At 42.3% G+C, this 19,308-nt stretch overlaps 1 protein-coding gene across 1 annotated transcript in view; it reads left to right on the top strand.

The window, feature by feature from the left end:
- Positions 1-19,308, top strand: part of LOC309567430 (unconventional myosin-XVB-like) — a gene marked incomplete at both ends in the record, with an annotated part of 200,390 nt that overhangs the window by 73,301 nt on the left and 107,781 nt on the right. Inside the window, 3 exons of the mRNA XM_082272829.1 lie at positions 3,260-3,373; positions 3,582-3,743; positions 18,008-18,121. Coding sequence (XP_082128955.1) covers positions 3,260-3,373; positions 3,582-3,743; positions 18,008-18,121 — 390 coding nt within the window. The remainder of the gene's footprint in view (positions 1-3,259; positions 3,374-3,581; positions 3,744-18,007; positions 18,122-19,308) is intronic.

The following is a 19,308-nucleotide window of genomic DNA, read 5'->3' as shown; positions in this document are numbered from 1 at the left end:
AAGACCAGACCATTTTTTGCAATACGGCACTGCGTGCCTTTAACTGACAATGCGACCCTGTACCCAAATAAAATGTATGTCCTTTTTTTTTCCGCACAAATAGAGCTTTCTTTTGGTATTTGATCACCTTTGCGGTTTTTATTTTTTGCACTATAAACAAAAAAAAGACCAACAATTTTGAAAAAAAAACCCCAATATTTTTTACTTTCTGCTAAAAAACATATACAATAAAAAAAGTAAAAACAATACGATTTCTTCATAAATTTTGGCCAATATGTATTCTTCTACATATTTTTGGTAAAAAAAAATCCCAATAAGCATAAATTGATTGGTTTGTGCAAAAGTCATAACATCTTTAAACTATGGGAAATGTTTATTTTTTTACATTAGTGATTAGGCGATTCGTGACTTAAAGCAGGACTGCGATATTGTGGCAGACATTCTGACACTGACACTTTTTAGGGACCAGTGACACTAATAAATTAATCAGCGCTAAAAAAATGCACTGTCACTGTACTAATGACACTGGCTGGGAAGGAGTTAACATCAGGGGAAATCAAAGGGTTAACTGTGTGCCTAGCCTGTCTTTTAATACAGTGTGGGATGTGCTTTTACTAGGAGAAAGACATGGATCGTAGTCCCTGCTTTGCAGAGACACAGGATCTATGCCTTCCCTCCTGTAAGAACAGTGATCTGCCTTGTTACATAGGCAAACTGACGTTCTGTCTCTCTGCTAGATCATCGGCGGGTACCGGCTGACATCGAATCCTAGGTACAACCTCTTTAGGCTCTTATCTGACTGTCAACCAGGTAGCAAATCAAGTTACTATGTGATGCACAAGCCTTATAAAATAAAAATAAAAACTTCCTTTACCTTTCCCGATTAAGCCACATCATCCTTAACCACTTGCCGTCTGCTCACTAGAGCTCTACTGCGGCAAAGTGGTTCGTTATTGTCTGGCGACGTAGACCTACTTTTCTCGGCGATGCGCGCGCGCCGCCGGAGGCTCGCTCCCGCTGTATTCAGTCACCGATCGTCGGGGAATCGAGTGTGACAGGCAGTGACAGATTGCAGGGTTCAGCTGTCACTCAGTCACCAATTTGATTTTTTACATTTTTTGGGGGGGGGAATGTCATATAAAAAAATGTGAAAAAAATATTGTTATTTTTTCAAAATTTACGCTATTTTTTTGTTTATAGCGCAAAAAGTAAAAATCGCACAGGTGATCAAATACCACCAAAAGAAAGCTCTGTTTGTGGGGGAAAAAAGGACGTAAATTTAATTTGGGCAATTGTCAGTTAAAGTCGCACAGTGCCGAATCGCAAAAAGTGGCTCAGACGTAAGACAGCAAAATCCTCCGGTGGTAAAGTGGTTAATTTGTGCCTTACAACCGCCACCCTTCTTGATAGCAGTGCTATCAATCCACAATGCAGTGGGCAGGGTTAAGTGTGGACCGCTGCTGAATTTCAATATTGCTTATGATTTGGCAGTGACAAAGCTGATAGCCAACACCTACAACATTTTATAAATCCCACAGCCTACATGGGGGTTTCTCTAAATTCAGCAATAATGTAGTGGTGTAGCCACTCTATAGCAAAAAGGTGAGGTGCACTTCAATGACCCGATCAACAAGTATTTGTAGGACTTTTTGCAAAGGCCCTAGGGAAAAATTGTATGTACAGATGTACTTACAATACGGTGCTCTTTTTTTCTTTTTTTTTTTGTTAAATGGAGGCCAAGCTTTTACTTTAAAGGCTCCATGCATTTAAACACTGACCTGGCCACAATTAAGTTATATTAACGGTCTTACACTTCCATCGTCACAACTGCCAATAGCTTTGTGGAGACATTATCAAACATTATTGGGAGCGATATATTATATGCTGTGCATGATGAGCTCCTGCTGACTGTGCATCCTAATAAGCAACACCCTAAAGCAAAAGAGTCTTCAGATTCCTCTCTGTGACACCTGTTTGATTTTCCAACAAGTGTCCAAAGATGGTCAGATGAAGGGAAAATTCTTCCAAGGCCCTGGTTGTATTTGATGTATTTTCTGTTTAGTATTTGCTACATAGTTACATAGTAGTTAAGGTTGAATAAAGACATTAGTCTATCCAGTTCAACCTGTGTAGGTGTGTGTGGCCATACTCATTTCCCATACCCCTGAATGTTTTTATCCTTCAGATGTACGTCCAAGAGTCTTTTAAAAGTAGCCATACTCCCCGCAGTTACTACTGTTTCTGGAAGTGAATTCCATAGTCTTGTAGCCCTTACTGTAGAGAACCCCCTGCGTAGTCTGAGGTTAAAACGCTTCTCCTCTAATTGTATGACCTCCTGTCATCATACATTCTTTGCGACTGAATAGTTTTTTTTCTATGTTGATATCACCATTGAGATATTTATAAATTGCTATCATGTCCCCTCTCAGGCGTCTCTTCTCCAGAGAGAATAAATCAAGCGCTTGTAAGCGCTCTTCATAATTTAGGTCCTCCAACCCCCTAATTATATTAGTTGCCCTTCTCTGGACTCTCTCCAGCTCCAACACATCCCTTCTGAGGACTGGTGACCAGAACTGGACCAAATACTCCAGATGCGGTCGGACCAGAGTTTTATAAATTGGTAGGATTATAGTTTTGTCTCTGGAAAACATCCCCTTCCTTATGCATGCCAATATTCTGCCGGCTTTGGCAGCTACAGCTTGACATTGTATGCTATTGTTAAGTCTATCTTCTACTAAGACTCCCAGATCTTTCTCCATTTTTGATTCCCCCAGAGGTTCCCCCCCTAAAGTGTATTGTGCTTTTAGGTTTTTTTGTTCCCAAATGCAAAACCTTACAGTTCTCCACATTAAACCTCATTTGCCATGTAGTTGCCCACTCTGCAAATTTTTTTCAGGTCGCTCTGTAGAATTCCTGCCTCGCTATGTGAAGTTATTGCCCTGCTCAATTTAGTTTCATCTGCAAAAACTGATATTGAGCTAATGATCCAGTCCTCAAGGCTATTTATAAATAAATTGAACAAGATTGGTCCCTGCTGATCACAGAAGTTTAGAATTATGGTGATACCATTTATTTATCTAAATAGACTTTAGTGCAAGCTTTCTTTGGGCAATCAATAAAGCCAGCATGACTTGAAAGCTTATGCTACAATTTATTTAGTTAGCCAATACTGGTATTACCCTGGCATCACCCTAAACCCAAACTTCTACTTTTGTTGATGGTACAAAACTCTGCTGATGTATTTCACTCTACTTTTTAGGCTCTGAGTGAGAGGGGATTCCATGTCTTTTATGAACTTCTTGAAGGGCTTCCTGAGAATGAAAAGCAATCGCTATATTTACAAGAGCCAGAGACATATTATTATCTTAATCAGGTGAGACAATCAAATATAATCTGAATAAAGATTTAATTTTTCCCACATTTTCTTCTGAATATTTTCTTTTTTGTTTAAATTAAATTTTAGTTCGTTTTTTTATGTGGGGAAAAAGTGAAGATTATTAGAACAAACATAGCTGATCCAGTTAAAATACAGATTGCAATTGACTTATTTTAGTGAAATTGTTACTTTGGTGATTTTTGAGGGTCGAGCATGTGATCTTCCAGGAAAAAATGACAAGACAGACTTTGAATTGCTTGGAAAATGCCTTCGCGGGATTGGCCTTAATGATGGTCAGCTGACTTCCATATGGGCTATTCTCAGCGCCATTCTACAACTGGGCAACCTCTGCTTTACATCATTCCATGTAAGTGTTATTACCGCAATAATTGGATTGTTGTCTACCGTCATTTATTCTGTCCCTCTTCAACTTTCTCTCTAACCTCTCCTTCAAGTTAGGACCATGGGAATGTTGGAACTGATTTGCAGAATGCGTTAAAAAAGAAAATACTTCAAATGGATCTTTCAGCAACTTTATCAAGAAAATCCTGAGTTGTCACAGCATAAATGTAATTTTAAAAAGCTGCACCTTTTATCATTTAGTAGCTGTTTAACGCAAGACAAGTAACATTGCATAGGTCCATATGATGTCACCAGTCTGCAGCAGGCTGGAGGAAATGTTTGCTTAATCTGCAGAGCTGGGACAAGAGGTGGGCAGAAGAGGCGGCTGCCCTGGATGCCGTGGTATCATGTGAGGTGGGGGGTGGGGGGGAGGGACGCTGCATAGAGAGTGCCTACTTACAAGCTGACAGGAGTACTAAAAGGGGCTTGCAAAGGGAATTTATGCTTGGGGATAATCGTGCAGATTAGTGCTCACATTTTTGGGAGGGGGGGAGGGGGATTTTTTCTCACACAAAATGCTTACATATTTTGGGGAGGAGGAGGGCGCCACCTGGCATCTTTGCCCTGGGCATTCAATGACTTTGTCTCAGCATATTCAATCTGTCTCCTCTAATGATTAGGCTGTACATTGTAAATTTGTAGCAAGTCACATGGTGAAAGCTGTAACAGGGGCTGATCTGTGTCATATATCTGTGAACACAGTCAAGAACTACAATAACACCAAAATGTTGTAGAAGAATGTTGCAGTGAAAATATTTCCCAAGTTTAACTACCTGCCCACTGCTCACAGTAAATATACTGGCATGCACTTGTACATGACAGCCTCCTTCCAGGTTTAGGGCACGAATGCGCTCCCCTCTACCAACCCGTGCTGTAATTGGACAAAGCACGAGTTTGGCAGCAGATGTCAGCCAATTATTTTGTCTGAAATCAGCTGACCTGTTTACAATTGCAACAATAGACCCCCAACACAACAATAGAACCCCCATCAAAAATACACCCCCTGAAGCAAAATACCACCCCAGCAACAACAGTCCCCCAGCAGCAACAGCAGATCTCCCAGCAGCCAGCAGCAATAGACCTCTCCCTCCACAGTAGATTCCTCCCAGCAACATAAGACACCCCTGCCAGCAACACTCGACCCCCACACAAAAAGGATCCCCATCAGCGACAAAAGTTCCCCCATCAGGCAACATCAATAGACCCTCCAGCAAACCCAAGCACCCCTTGCCTTTCTGCAGAAAAAAACCCCTGCCGCCACCCTATCGCAGTCCAACTATAAAACGCTGATCACCGCCATTACAGTATAGCATCTAAAGCTGTGTAAATTCAAGTATACATACACACCAAAGTTTGTAGATAATATAGCTTTCACACAAACCCAATATTGGGATTTTTTTTTACCAAAGACATGTGTAGGACCTTCTAGTGTGCCAGTAGTGTGCGTTCAGTGAAATATACATGCTGACTTATATTTAAAACCTGGGAGTCTTAATCTGGGTGATCTCCAGTGCAGTCGGGTAGACTGGAGAAAAGTCAGTCAGGTAGACTGGTGAAGAACAGTGGCGGCCGGTGTACTGAGGGCGCAGGGGCGCCGGATGCATGGAGTTCAATAGGCATTTTTTTTTTTGGCATTACCTGATTAGAGCCAGAGGCTCTAATAGGGCGATGCAAAGGGTGGACCCGGGGTGCAGAGCAGTGCGTCCCGAGCCCACCCATTGTGTGACAATAGCGAATGAAAATTCGCTATTGTCACAACGATCCTCCTCCTGGCCAATCATACGCGCTTCCTGATTGGCCGCAAGGCAAACCCCATGCCATTGGCCGAGGAGGAGGTGGGAGCGGGAGGACTGGAGGAGACGCGCAGCCGGGACTGAGGAGAAACCGATGCCGAGAGACTGATGAGAAGCAGCCCACCGCCGCTGCTGCTCCAGGTAAGTAAGGAGGCACGCACGCTGATCTCTGCATTGGGGGAATGGTATGCTGGTCACTGCATTGAAGGGGGCACGCACGCTGATCTCTGCATTGGGGGCATGTATGCTGATCTCTGCATTGGGGGCATGTATGCTGGTCACTGCATTGGGGGCATGTATGCTGGTCACTGCTTTGGGGGCATGTATGCTGGTCACTGCATTGGGGGAATGTATGCTGGTCACTGCATTGGGGGAATGTATGCTGGTCACTGCATTGGGGACATGTACGCTGGTCACTGCATTGGGGGAATGTATGCTGGTCACTGCATTGGGGGAATGTACGCTGGTCACTGCATTGAAGGGGGCATGTACGCTGGTCTCTGCATTGAAAGGGGCATGTACGCTGGTCACTGCATTGAAGGGGGCATGTACGCTGGTCACTGCATTGAAGGGGGCATGTACGCTGGTCACTGCATTGAAAGGGGGCATGTACGCTGGTCACTGCATTGAAAGGGGGCATGTACGCTGGTCACTACATTGAAGGGGGCATGTACGCTGGTCACTACATTGAAGGGGGCATGTACGCTGGTCACTGCATTGAAGGGGGCATGTACGCTGGTCACTGCATTGAAGGGGGCATGTACGCTGGTCACTGCATTGAATGAGGGCACGCTGGTCACTGTGCATTGAAAGGGGGCATGTAGGCTGGTCACTGTGCATTGAAGGGGGCATGTACGCTGGTCACTGCATTGAAAGGGGGCATGTACACTGGTCACTGCATTGAAAGGGGGCATGTTGGTCACTGTGCATTGAAAGGGGGCACCCTGGTCTCTCTGCATTGAAAGGGGGCACACTATACCTTAATTACTGAAGGCCCCTTTCACACTTTTGCGACCTCAAAGTCACGCAATTTTTTACAGCGTTTTTTGCCGCAAAGCAATGCCTATTACATTTTTCTGTTTGCGCCCCCCCCAAAAATTTTGAGCACCAGCCGCCACTGGTGAAGAAGCAGCCAGGTGGGCTAACATTTCCTGCAGTGGTAGAGCTGGGACCAGAGTCTACAAAGGAGTTGGAGGTACTCAAGGATGCAGTTCACAACACATTGTGCTACTTTCTAAGGGTCTGAGAGTTCCTAGCCTGTAATGGGCTGTTGCTGAGATAACAGAGACTGTTAGCTACTAAAGAGGAATCAATCAGAGCTGTACAGACCAAGGAGGAGGAATTAATTGGAGTTGTACAGAGTAAAGGAGAAAAAGCAGTTGTATATAGGGAGGAAGTTGTCCCTTGTTTTGTTGTTGTCAAGTTGGGCATCCCATAATTACTATCCCCATCCAAATTATTAACCCTAATAAAACCTAAAAACTACTGACTGGAAAAAGTGTGGAAGTTACTGGTGGCCTGGCTGTTCGGCAGTGGGGAGCCTGTCATCTGCAACCCCTATAGGGGTAGTTCTACACATGTAGCAGAATACATTTTAGCCCAAATTTATGAAGAAAATAGATTTTTTTTTTCATTGGATATGTTTTATACAGAAAGAAAAAATTTTTTCTCAAAATTTTCAGTCTTTTTTCGTTTATATACTTAAATAGAAAAAAAACAGTGGTGATCACATAACACCAAAATAAAGCTCTGTTTGTGTGAAAAAAAAATATATAACTTTAATTTGTGTACAGTGTTGCATGACCGCGTAATTTCAAGTTGAAGTAGCACAGTGCTGAATAGCAAAACATGCCATAGTCATGAAGAGGGTAAAACCTTCTGGAGGTGAAATGGATAAAAAACATACAGTATACTGTATATGTGGCACTTAACAGCAAAAGAAAAGTGCAATTTTGTTTACATTTCAGGATATTATAATTATACCATTATGCTCCTAATGCAAAGAAGCTAATTAACATTTGACATGCTCCTCATTTTTTAACTACTTCCCACCAAAGCCAATTCTGTCATTTCTCTTCTACGTGTAAAAATCATCATATGTTTGCTAGGAAATTACTCAGAACACCCAAATATTTTATAATTTTTTCTTTAAAGCGGAGTTCCGGGCACAAAAAATTTTTTCAATGAACATACCCCCGGGACAGTCAGGGGTAGTACATTCCACAATGGCTAGCCTCTGATCTGTCCCGGTTCGCACTTACCTGCAAGAAGAAATACTCACTTCTAAAATTTCTTCTACAGCGTTGCCATCTCTGTTGTGGGCAGCTGAAGCCAGCGCGATCCTCTTCGGTGTCCTCTTCCGTGTCTTCTTCTCCCATAATGTGCCTGCACCGGCCCCTCTCGTCACTTCCGGTGCGGCGCCGCATTCCTCCACAGCTTCTGAGCATGCGTCGCACCGGAACTGACGAGCGGAGCCGGTGCCGTCGCATTGATTCCTGGGAGCGATGACGTTCAGCTCCCAGAAATCATCGCAAACCGGAAGTGACGGCGCCGGGCCATGGCCACAGTGGGAGGAAGTGGAAAATAGGTGAGTATTTCTTTCTACAATTACAAGGTAAGTAAAAAAAAAAAAAAATCCTAACTATCCACTTCCTTTTCAGGTGAAGAAGAGCAAGCGGATGGCCACAAAATCGATTAGGTCGATTTTGTGCCCAGAACTCCGCTTTGAGCAGAATATAGAAAAAATGGTGAGTTTTTTCAATTTTTTTTATATCACATGGTATTTACTCAGCAATTTTTCAAACGCAATTTTTTTAACCACTTGCCGACCGCCGCACGACTATCTACGTCGGCGGTCAGCCCCTCACAGGCAAACTAACGTAGGGCTACGTTGCTTGCTTGTGAGGGTCTAGGGAGCGAGCGCGCGCCCCCGGAGGCGCGCTCCCGCGTGGTCACGGACCCCCCCGCGCGTGTGACCAGCGGACCCGATGTCTGCCGGTCACTCGGCGATCGGCGGGGGAGAGGGAGAATGTCAGGCAGCTTGTGTAAACACCAAAAACCAATAGGGTGTGACCACCCTCCTCCTGCGCTTGGTATCCAAACCCCTCGACCACACTCCTCACGGGACTCACAACTGGCTTCTCAAATGGCTTAAGTCTTGCTGCCCATATCGGACTGGGGTAGTCCACCGGTACTAGAATCAAAGAAAACAAAAAGGGCGCACCGACCTAGCGCATTATCCTCAGTAGAAGGCTTTATTTATGTAACAATAAAAAATGGCTACTCACAGACGTAGATGAAAATACATCATATCAAGCTAGATTGCTCCAATGTCCGGGTGTAGTCCATACAATCGTTCATAATCGATATGATGCCGTCATCATATCGATTATGAACGATTGTATGGACTACACCCGGACATTGGAGCAATCTAGCTTGATATGATGTATTTTCATCTACGTCTGTGAGTAGCCATTTTTTATTGTTACATAAATAAAGCCTTCTACTGAGGATAATGCGCTAGGTCGGTGCGCCCTTTTTGTTTTCTTTGGAGCTTGTGTAAACAAGCTGCCTGTCATTCTCCTCGCTGCAAAGACACAGATCACATGGATCTACTATGTAGATACGTTGATCAGTGTCCTTACAGCTGAAGCCACAGTCAATCACAGTAGAAAGCACGCCCCTAGGGACACACACAGCCCCTCCCTCCCAAATAAAGTTAACCCCTTCACTACCAGTGTATTTTTACAGTAACAGTGCATATATATAGCACTGATTACTGTAGAAATGTCACTGGTAACCCCAAAAGTGTCAAAAATGTCAGTCAAGGGTCCGATCTGTCCGCCGCAATGTCGCAGTACCGCAAAATAAATCGCAGATCGCCGCCATTACGCGTTAAAAAAAAAAACAACAAAAATGACAAAAATCTTTCCCTTTGTTAGTAAACGCGATAACTTTTGCGCAAACCAATCAAAATACGCTTTTTGCGATTTTTTTTACCAAACATAGGTAGCATAAAACAAATTGGCCCGAAAATGTTAAAAAATTTTGATTTTTACATTTTTTTGGGGGGAATTTCATATAAAAAAATGTGAAAAATATTGTTATTTTTGCAAAATTGACGCTCTTTTTTTGTTTATAGCGCGTGATCAAAAAATCGCACAGGTGATCAAATACCACCAAAAGAAAGCTCTGTTTGTGGGAAAAAAAGGACGCCAAATTCGTTTAGGTACAGCGTCGCACGACCGCGCAATTGTCCGTTAAAGTCACGCAGTGCCGAATCGCAAAATACCCCCTGGTCGGAATGGGGGTAAAATCTTCCGGGGCTTAAGTGGTTAAGAAAGTACACGTTAATAAATTTTAATGAAAAAAAAATATATAACTAAACTTTTTTGGTAACATATAAAAGATGATGTTATGTTAGGTAAATAGATACCTAACATGTCACAATTTTAAATTACGCACGCTCGTGGAATGACACCAAACTATGGCATTTAAAAATCTCCATAGGTGGTTTAGAATTTTTTACAGGTTACTAGTTTAGAATTAACGCAAAGGTTTTGTTCTAGAAATATTGCTGTTGCTATAACGTACGTGGCAATACCTCACATGTGTGGTGCAAACATCGATTACCACTGCATGCGAGTACAGGGGGACAGGGTTGCTTTAACCTATTTAGTGCAGGGCACTCCCCCCCCCCCCTTTCTTGCCCAGGCCAGTTTTCAGCTTTGACATGACATGACAATTTCTCGGTCATACAACACTGTACCCATATGATAGAGCTTCCTTTTGGTGGTATTTAATCACTAGAGATGGGCCGAGCGATCCCCTGTTCATTTTGCGGCAGAACTTTCGAACATCGCAAAAGTTTGGAACCTAAAGAACTCCATTAAAGTCTATGGGACCCAAAGTGGAAAAATGAAAAGTGCCCATTTTGAAGGCTTATATGCTAGTAATTGGCCATAAAATGGTTATGGGGGTCTGGGTACTGCCCTGGGGGCCATGTATCAATGAAAAAAAAGTTTGTGAAAAAACATTATTTTTAAATGAGCAGTGATTTTCTGATGCTTAAAGTGAAACCATAAAAATGAGGGAAAAAAAATTAAAAATCCCTTTAAATATGGTGCCTGGGGGTGCCCTTAGTCTACCTCTAAAGTGGCACATCAATACCGTGTATAGAGCCTGTTGCAGAAATGACAATTTCTCTGCAAGCTTTCTTTATTTTGTAACCAATGGCTTGGGGTGCTAGTCTGTATGATGGGGCCACACTTTAGTGCACTTGGAACAAGATTAGAGATTTTTGGATGAATTCTGGTGTCTCTTTTGCAGGCTTTGAGTGTTGGTGGTGCCACACGATAACCCTATAAAGGTACTGTTAATGAATCAGGTAGTGACTGTACAATGTCAAGGAGCAAGTGGCTGATGCTGTGTTCAAATAACTCGGCTGACTCCTCCATGCCTGATGCTTGGGCTATGGCAGGACTAGCTACGGACAAGGAGGCAGAATAAGCCAGCTCTGGCAGCTGCGGTGAACTGTGTGCTAATCTCTGCTTGGGTGATGGAGGATGGTTTAGTAAGCCAGTCCACCACCTCCTCTGCATGCTGTGGCTGGATAGCACGGGCAACATCACTAAACAGAGGAAATGATGCCCTGCTTGAGGACTGACAATGTCCACCTTTGCCTATGGACACAGAGGTTGCTGGCCACCTCACAGTGCCTTGTTATCTTCCCAGACATTATGCAGGGGGGTTATGAACAAAATGTAATAGCGAAATGTGTTTGTGGATGCACTTTAATCAATGGAAAGTGGTGTTTGGTGCACTTTAACTTGAGCACTCACTACACAGACACACTGCACTGACACACTACAATATATTGCAGTAAAACTGCACTGACGCACTGCAATATACTGTAGTAAACATGCACTAACGCACTGAAATATACTGCATTAAATGTGCACTAATGCACTGCAATATACTGCGGTAAATCTGCACCAATGCACTTAAAGTGGAGTTCCACCCTATTTTATACTTACCCCTATCTTCTCGCTCCGGGTCACCTGAAAAAGAAATGGATAATCGCATATTATTTTTTTTTTTACTTACCTCGTAGCGAAGAAAATATACTTACCTTACTTCCTTCTTCCTCCTTCCTCGGCCACGGCCCGTCGTCACTTCCTGGCTCTGCAATGATTCCTGGGAGCTGGACGTCATAGCTCCCAGGAATCATTGCGCCTGCACCGGCCCCGACGTCAGTTCCGGGTCGCGCGCGTCATCCCCTTCTAAACAGCTTCTGGGCATGCCCAGAAGCTGTGGAGGGATGACGCGCGCGACCCGGAAGTGACGTCGGGGCCGGCGCAGAGCATCGTGGGACCAAAGAAGGCGGAAGAAGACGCCGAAGAGGACGCGCTGGCTTCAAGCTGCCCACATCTGAGATGGCAGCGCTGGACAAGACGTTTGCAAGGTAAGTATTTGTCCTAACAGGTAAGTGCAACCCGGGACAGATCAGAGGCTAGCCATTGTGGAATGCACTAGCCCTGACTGTCCCGGGGGTATTAAAAAAAAAAAAAAAAATCCAGGGTGGAACTCCGCTTTAAATATACTGCGTTAAACGCGCGCTAACACACTGCAAATTACTGCACTAACATATACTACAGCGCAAAAACAATGAAATATTGACTCAAATTTTTTTATATATGATGTGTGTGTGTATATATATATATATATATATATATATATATATATATATATATATATATATGTCCCTTTAAACACACCGATGGTGAGTGAAAAGTGTCCAAATAGTGTACATTTTTTGAAAATATACTCAATATGTGAGCAAACGATGTGCACTCAATATAAACAAAAATAGTGCAAATGACAGAAAGGATCCAAATAGTGTAATACGTCTCATAAAATTAGAATATCATAGTTACATACATACATACATAGTCAGGTTGAAAAAATACATAGTTATTCAGGTTGAAAAAAGACACAAGTCCATCTGGTTCAACCAACAAAAAAAAAAAAAACAGTATTGAAAACCCAACCATACAATCTCATATACACAATCCTATACCCACAATTGATCCAGAGGAAGGCAAAAAAAAAAAAAAAAACAGCAAAGCATGATCCAATTTACTACAGCTGGGGAAAAAAATCCTTCCTGATCCGCAGAGGCAATCAGATTTTCCCTGGATCAATTTTACATAAAAAAGTGTTAGTACCCACTTATATTAAGTACACCCAGGAAAGAATCCAGGCCTTTTTTTTAAAGCAATCTAGTGAGCTAGCCAGAACCACCTCTGGAGGGAGTCTATTTTCCACAATTTCACAGCTCTTACGGTGAAGAAACCTTTCCGTATTTGGAGACAAAATCTGTTTTCCTCTAGACATAAAGAGTGCCCCCTTGTCCTCTGTGTTGACCTTAACCGGTTGCCGACCGCCGCACGACTATATACTGCGGCGGTCAGCCCCGGCCAGGCAGAGTGACGTATCGGTACGTCACTTGCCTGTCACTTCCTTGTGAGCCAATAGCGGGCGAGCGAGCGCCCGCAGAGGCGCGCGCCCGCCACGGCTCGTTCACAGGGAAGTTAGTGCGTGTGACCGGTGGACCCGATGTCCGCTGGTCACTCGCCGATTGTCGGTACAGAGGGAGAAAGTCAGGCGGCTGATGTAAACAAGCCGCCTGTCATTCTCCCCTGTGTAGAAACAGTGATCAGACGGTTCTACTATGTAGGACCATTGATCACTGTTCCTACACTAGTAGCCACAGCCAATCACAGTAGAAAGCACGCCCCTAGGGACACACTTAACCCCTCCCTCCCCAATAAAGTTAACCCCTTCCCTGCCAGTGTCATTTTGCAGTAACAGTGCATATGTATAGCACTGATTACTGCAGTAATGTCACTGGTAACCCCAAAAGTGTCAAAAATGTCAGTCAAGGGTCCGATCTGTCTGCCGCAATGTCGCAGTACCGCAAAACAAATTGCAGATCGCCGCCATTACGCGTTAAAAAAAAACACACCAAAAATTACAGAAATCTTTCCCTTAGTTAGTAAACGCAATAACTTTTGCGCAAACCAATCAAAATACACTTTTTGCGATTTTTTTTTTTTTTACCAAACATATGTAGCCGAAAACAAATTGGCCAAAAATGTTAAAAAATTTAGATTTTTACATTTTTTTGGGGAGAATTTCATATAAAAAAATGTGAAAAATATTGTTATTTTTGCAAAATTTACGCTCTTTTTTTTGTTTATAGTGCAAAAAGTAAAAATCGCACAGGTGATCAAATACCACCAAAAGAAAGCTCTGTTTGTGGGAAAAAAAGGACGTCAAATTCGTTTAGGTACAGTGTCGCACGACCGCGCAATTGTCCGTTAAAGTCACGCAGTAAAAAATCGCAAAAAAACCCCTGGTCGGAATGGGGGTAAAATCTTCCGGGGCTTAAGTGGTTAAAGTGAACAACTCAACACCAAGTTCACTATATGGACCCCTTATGTATTTATACATGTTGATCATATCTCCCGCTTAATCTCCTCTTCTTAAAGAGAGAATAAATTCAGTTCCTCTAATCTTTTCTCATAGCTGAGCTCCTCCATGCCTCTTATCAGTTTGGTTGCCCTTCTCTGCACTTTCTCGAGTTCCCCGATATCCTTTTTAAGAACTGGTGCCCAAAACTGAAGTGCATATTCCAGATGAGGTCTTACTAATGATTTGTACAGCGGCAAAATATCTTTCTTTCTGGAGTCCATGCCTCTTTTAATACAAGAAAGGACTTTGCTTGTTTTGGAAACCGCAGCTTGGCATTGCATGCTATTATTAAGCTTATGATCTACCAGAACACCCAGATCCTTCTCCACTATGGATTCCCCCAGTTCTACTCCACCTAGTATGTCTGATGCATGCATATTCTTAGCCCCCAAGTGCATAACTTTACATTTATCAACATTAAACCTCATTTGCCACATAGTTGCCCAATGAAACATTGAGTGCAAAACAAGTGCATTGAGGTCAGCTTGTAAATTGGAGACATCCTGTAAAGAAGTTATTCCACTGCAAAGCTTGGTGTCATCTGCAAATACTGAAATGGTACTTTTATAAAGATATTAAAAAGTAAGGGTCCCAACATTGAACCTTGGGGTACACCACTGATAACTTTAGATCCTTCAGAATAAGAATCATTAACCACTACTCTCTGAATTCTATCTTTTAGCCAATTTTCTATCCAATTACAAACCGAAAGCCTGTAGACTTTACCTTACACATTAGCCGTGTGTGAGGAACTGTGTCAAACGCTTTTGCAAAATCCAAGTATACTACATCCACAGCCACCCCTCTGTCCAAGGTTTTACTTACGTCCTCATAAAAAGAAATCAGGTTTGTTTGACAACTTCTGTCTCTTGTGAATCCATGCTGTCTGTTACTTAAAATATTTTTTTTCCAGCAAGAACTCATCTACTGTATGTGGTCTTTTATTAAACTCTCCAGTATCTTCCCGACTATAGAAGTTAAACTAACAGGTCTATAGTTACTTGGCAAAGACTTTGATCCCTTTTTAAATATAGGCACCACATTGGCTCTACGTCAATCCAGTGGTACTATTCTAGTCCTTAACGAGTCCCTAAAAATTAGAAACAAAGGCTTTGAAATTACAGTGCTCAATTCTTTTAGGATGCGTGGGTGGATGCCATCTGGTCCAGGTTCTTTATCCACCTTTATTCTGTCTAAATATTTCTTGTCACTTGTGAGCCATTGTGGATCATTTGGGGCTGTGTCAATACCATCATCATTATGGTCAAGAGCTCCCCAACCCTCCTTTGTATATACAGAGCTGAAGAAAGTATTTAATAAATTTGCCTTCTCTTTGTCCCCAGTCACCCACTCCTGATTATTTTGTAAAGGGCGTACATGCTTCGACCTAACCTTTTTACTGTTAATATATTTGAAGAATTTTTTGAGGAGTGTCCTATCTTTTGCAATCTGTCGTTCATTTTGAATCTTTGCATCCTTGATTTACGTTTTTTTTTTAAATTAAAAGTCCATTAAGAATGTATTACACTATTTGGATTCTTCCTGTCTTCCATGCTATGAGTGACGGTCATTAGGATATCCCAGGAAACACCATCCCTATACTTACCAGATAAAGCCTGATAGACCCCCATGCAGTAATGTTAAGGGGTCCACACCTTCTGGTAAGTGGATTTACAGTGGGCTGTGGAACACCGCTTACTGTATGAGAGTCACAGACTGGCACCAATTTCCTGATTTAAGAGCACATTTCATGGACTTTCACTGGATACATAGTTGTTGGATTTTTTAAATTTTGGGGATTTTTTGCAATAATGCACTGAAATATACTACGTTAAATGAGCAGTAACGCACTGCAATATACTGCGGTAAATATGAATCAACGCATATACTGTGTTAAACATGCACTAACACACTGCAGTATATCGCGGAAAACTTGCACTAACGCACTGCAATTAACTGCGGTAAGCATGCAATAATGTATGGAAATATACTGCGTTAAACGTGCAGTATTGCACTGCAGTATTGCACTGCAGTATTGCACTGAAATGTACTGCAGTTTATCTGCAATAACACAATGCATTATACTGCGGTAAACCTGCAATAATGCACTGCAATATACTGCGGTAAACGTACAGTAATGCACTGAAATATGCTGCAGGAAACCTGCCTTAACAAAATAAAATGACACTAAAGTAAAGATGAATGGTCGCACTACACTTACACTGCATTAGATTCACCCTAAACTGATACTCTACACTAACAATAGAATTATAATAGCTCACTATAGCAAACTAACTCGCTAGCAGCACTAAATAGAGCCCTATTCTATCTCTCTCCACACCAATAATCACACTGCAAATGGCCGCTATGAGAAGAATATTTTTATAGAGTGGGTTGGGACTAAGAGCAATCAGCCATGATTGGATAGAGTCATCATCACAGTTTCCAGTCATGGCTCTGACAGTGCTCTATGCTCTGATTGGGCAAAGCTTTCATTGCTTCAGCCAATCAGGGCTTCCAATGCATTGTGCGGCCGCGCAGTGTACTGTGGTCGCTCAGTGGACCGATCAATTGGTCAAACGCCCTGACAATTTGGATGTTTGCCGAACAGGCGAACAGCCAATGCTCGACCCGAACTGTTCACCCAACTTTATTAATCACCACTGTTTTTTTTTTATTTTTCAAGACTGAAAATTTTGAAAAGAAAATCTTTTTTCTTAGTTTTGGTTATACAATTTTGCAAATAAGTAATTTTTCTTCTTGATTGATGTAAGCTGATGAGGCTGGACTGATGAGCACTAAAAGGCTGCATTGATGGGCACTGATTAGGTTGCACTGATGGGAACTGATGAGGTGCCACTGATGGGCATTGATAAGCTCCACTGATGGGCATTGATGAGGATGCACTGATAAGACGGCACTGCTGTGCACTGATATGCTACACTGAAAGAAACTGATATGTTGCACTGATGGACACTGATATGCTGCACTGATAGTCAGTACCCTTATTATCAGTATAAATATCCCCTGTAACTAGAAAGCTGGTTATCAGCTTTCCTTTCCTCAGACACTGACAGCCCTGATCACAGAAATGTGATCAGCTGTGATTGGATACAGCTGATCACAGGGTAAAGAACCTACATCATTGGCTCTTTACCCTGATCGGTGATGCACTGTGTCCAAGGAAGGGCGCACATGAGCTGCGCAATGTGACTGACATCATAAGGATGTCAAATGACCTCCAGTCAGGCTGTCATTCCGCTATAGGCTGGGTGGGAAGGTGTTAAAACAAAATTGTATTTTTTTTTTTTACACTGTCCCTTTTAATTTTTTTTATCACTTTTATTCCTATTGCAAGAAATGTAAACATCCCTTGTGATAGAAATAAGGCATGACAGGTCCTCTTTATGGAAACATCATGGGTCTTTAAGAGAAGCATCGGTAAGAGGGGGAGACCTCCCCTCCCGCTGCCTATACAAGTAATCCAGCGGGGGAGCAGGTACCTTTTTTGAGATCCCACTTGCTCAATACATATGCACAGTGGGGAGCTAGCTGTTAGACATCACAAAATCACAGTTGGCTCCCAAATCTAAGATGTTGGCATCATGGAGTGGAAGCCTGTTGAAGAATCAACTTTGATGAAGACTACACTGTACTCCTTGGGCTGTTGAGTGTCTTATGTTTCTTATTTCTTGCTTATTAAACTTCAGCATTTACAGTACAGTGAGCGAAATTCCTCTTTTACAAGGAAATTATATCGTCTACATCAAACGATAGGTCTACTTAGAATGACCACTTTGGGTCATAATGCAAGTTTCACTTTTGTTTCTGACTAATCACGGTCATTGAAGACAAAGTCATTTCTAGCCCTAAATGATTATCTTTTTAAATATCTTCACAGAGGGATGCTTTTGGATCAGCAGCTGGTTTCAGGATAACTGAGATCAGAATTGTTGCAAGTCTACTACAAATTTCTCCTGAAGATCTTCAGAAAGCAATAACACAGAGAGTTACCGTAAGTCATGTTTCTGATATTGGTGAAAAATAATCTCTTCAACTCCAATGACCCTAAGAGTACATAGATGTATATCTCAACAGTAAGTCCAGGAAACAACTAGGTTCAATCTTCTATGTTATGTAGAGAATATTGCTCTAGTACAAAGTCAGAGTCCGCTGCATATGTGTTCTCAATGATGTCAGCAAGGTCCTAGCTAGAGCAATGTTCCAAAGCCCAAATTGGGATAGGTCAGTCAGGAGTGTTTGTCTGGTCCTCTGATTGACATCAGAGAGGGTGGGAAACAACTAGATGGAACATGGAGGGCAAGGCATTAGGGTCAGAAAGTACATACAGAGTGGGTAGTGTGGATGTGTATGAAGGTAGAGCAGTGATGTGCATAAATAAAATAAAATTCAATATATGTTATATAAAATTCCAATATGTTACAGAGAGGGACAACAACTGTACCTTTTAGTAATAAAAAGCAGTCATTGAACCCCAGGTTTGTGACTTTGCTTTGCCTGAGATAATGTCATTAGTCTGCCAAGGGCAGGAGAAAGCCTTTCCTCTATCTCCTTTCCCCAGTGATCAGACTTCAGTATTGTAACATTGTAGCAAGTCACAAGGTAAAAAGCTGCAGGGCTGATCTGTGTCAGACATTTGTAAGCACAGCCAATAACAGCACAGACATTTACATGATTGTGTCAGCAACGTGTCAACATCTATTTACATTTAATTTAGTATAGATGCACTTAAAGTATGGCTATACCCATAAATAAAAACATTCAGTTACACTTACAGTAACTGTCGACAAGCCCAGGATAACCCCTAATCCCTCCAACTCCCAGCATGTCTTAGTTTTTTGCTAGTGTTCTGGGAAGTGACCTTAGGGTTCCGCGTAGGGTACTTTCCAGATTCTGTTGATTGTAACAATTTAGCCATGGATCTCTTTCAAGGTCATCATTGCCTCAGTAATTTCCGTAATTCTGAAGAATCCTACCTTGAATAGGCCAGCATACCCAAACACTGGGAGCTGCCTCATTGACATTGGTTGCTGAGAGCTTTAGATTTCCCACTTCTTGTGGGTTTTATTAGTACCGAAAGGGTTAATGCTGTGGAACTGAGCGCTAACATCATCTGCTGGGTGTAAAGTGTTGAAGAATCATTTTTCCAACGCTGCTCAAAGTGCTGGTGCTCCAAGCTAA

Source organism: Pelophylax lessonae (assembly GCF_965119305.1).
Source record: "Pelophylax lessonae genome assembly, chromosome: 11".
NCBI lineage: Eukaryota > Metazoa > Chordata > Amphibia > Anura > Ranidae > Pelophylax > Pelophylax lessonae.
This window is presented reverse-complemented; position numbering and strand designations above follow the sequence as displayed.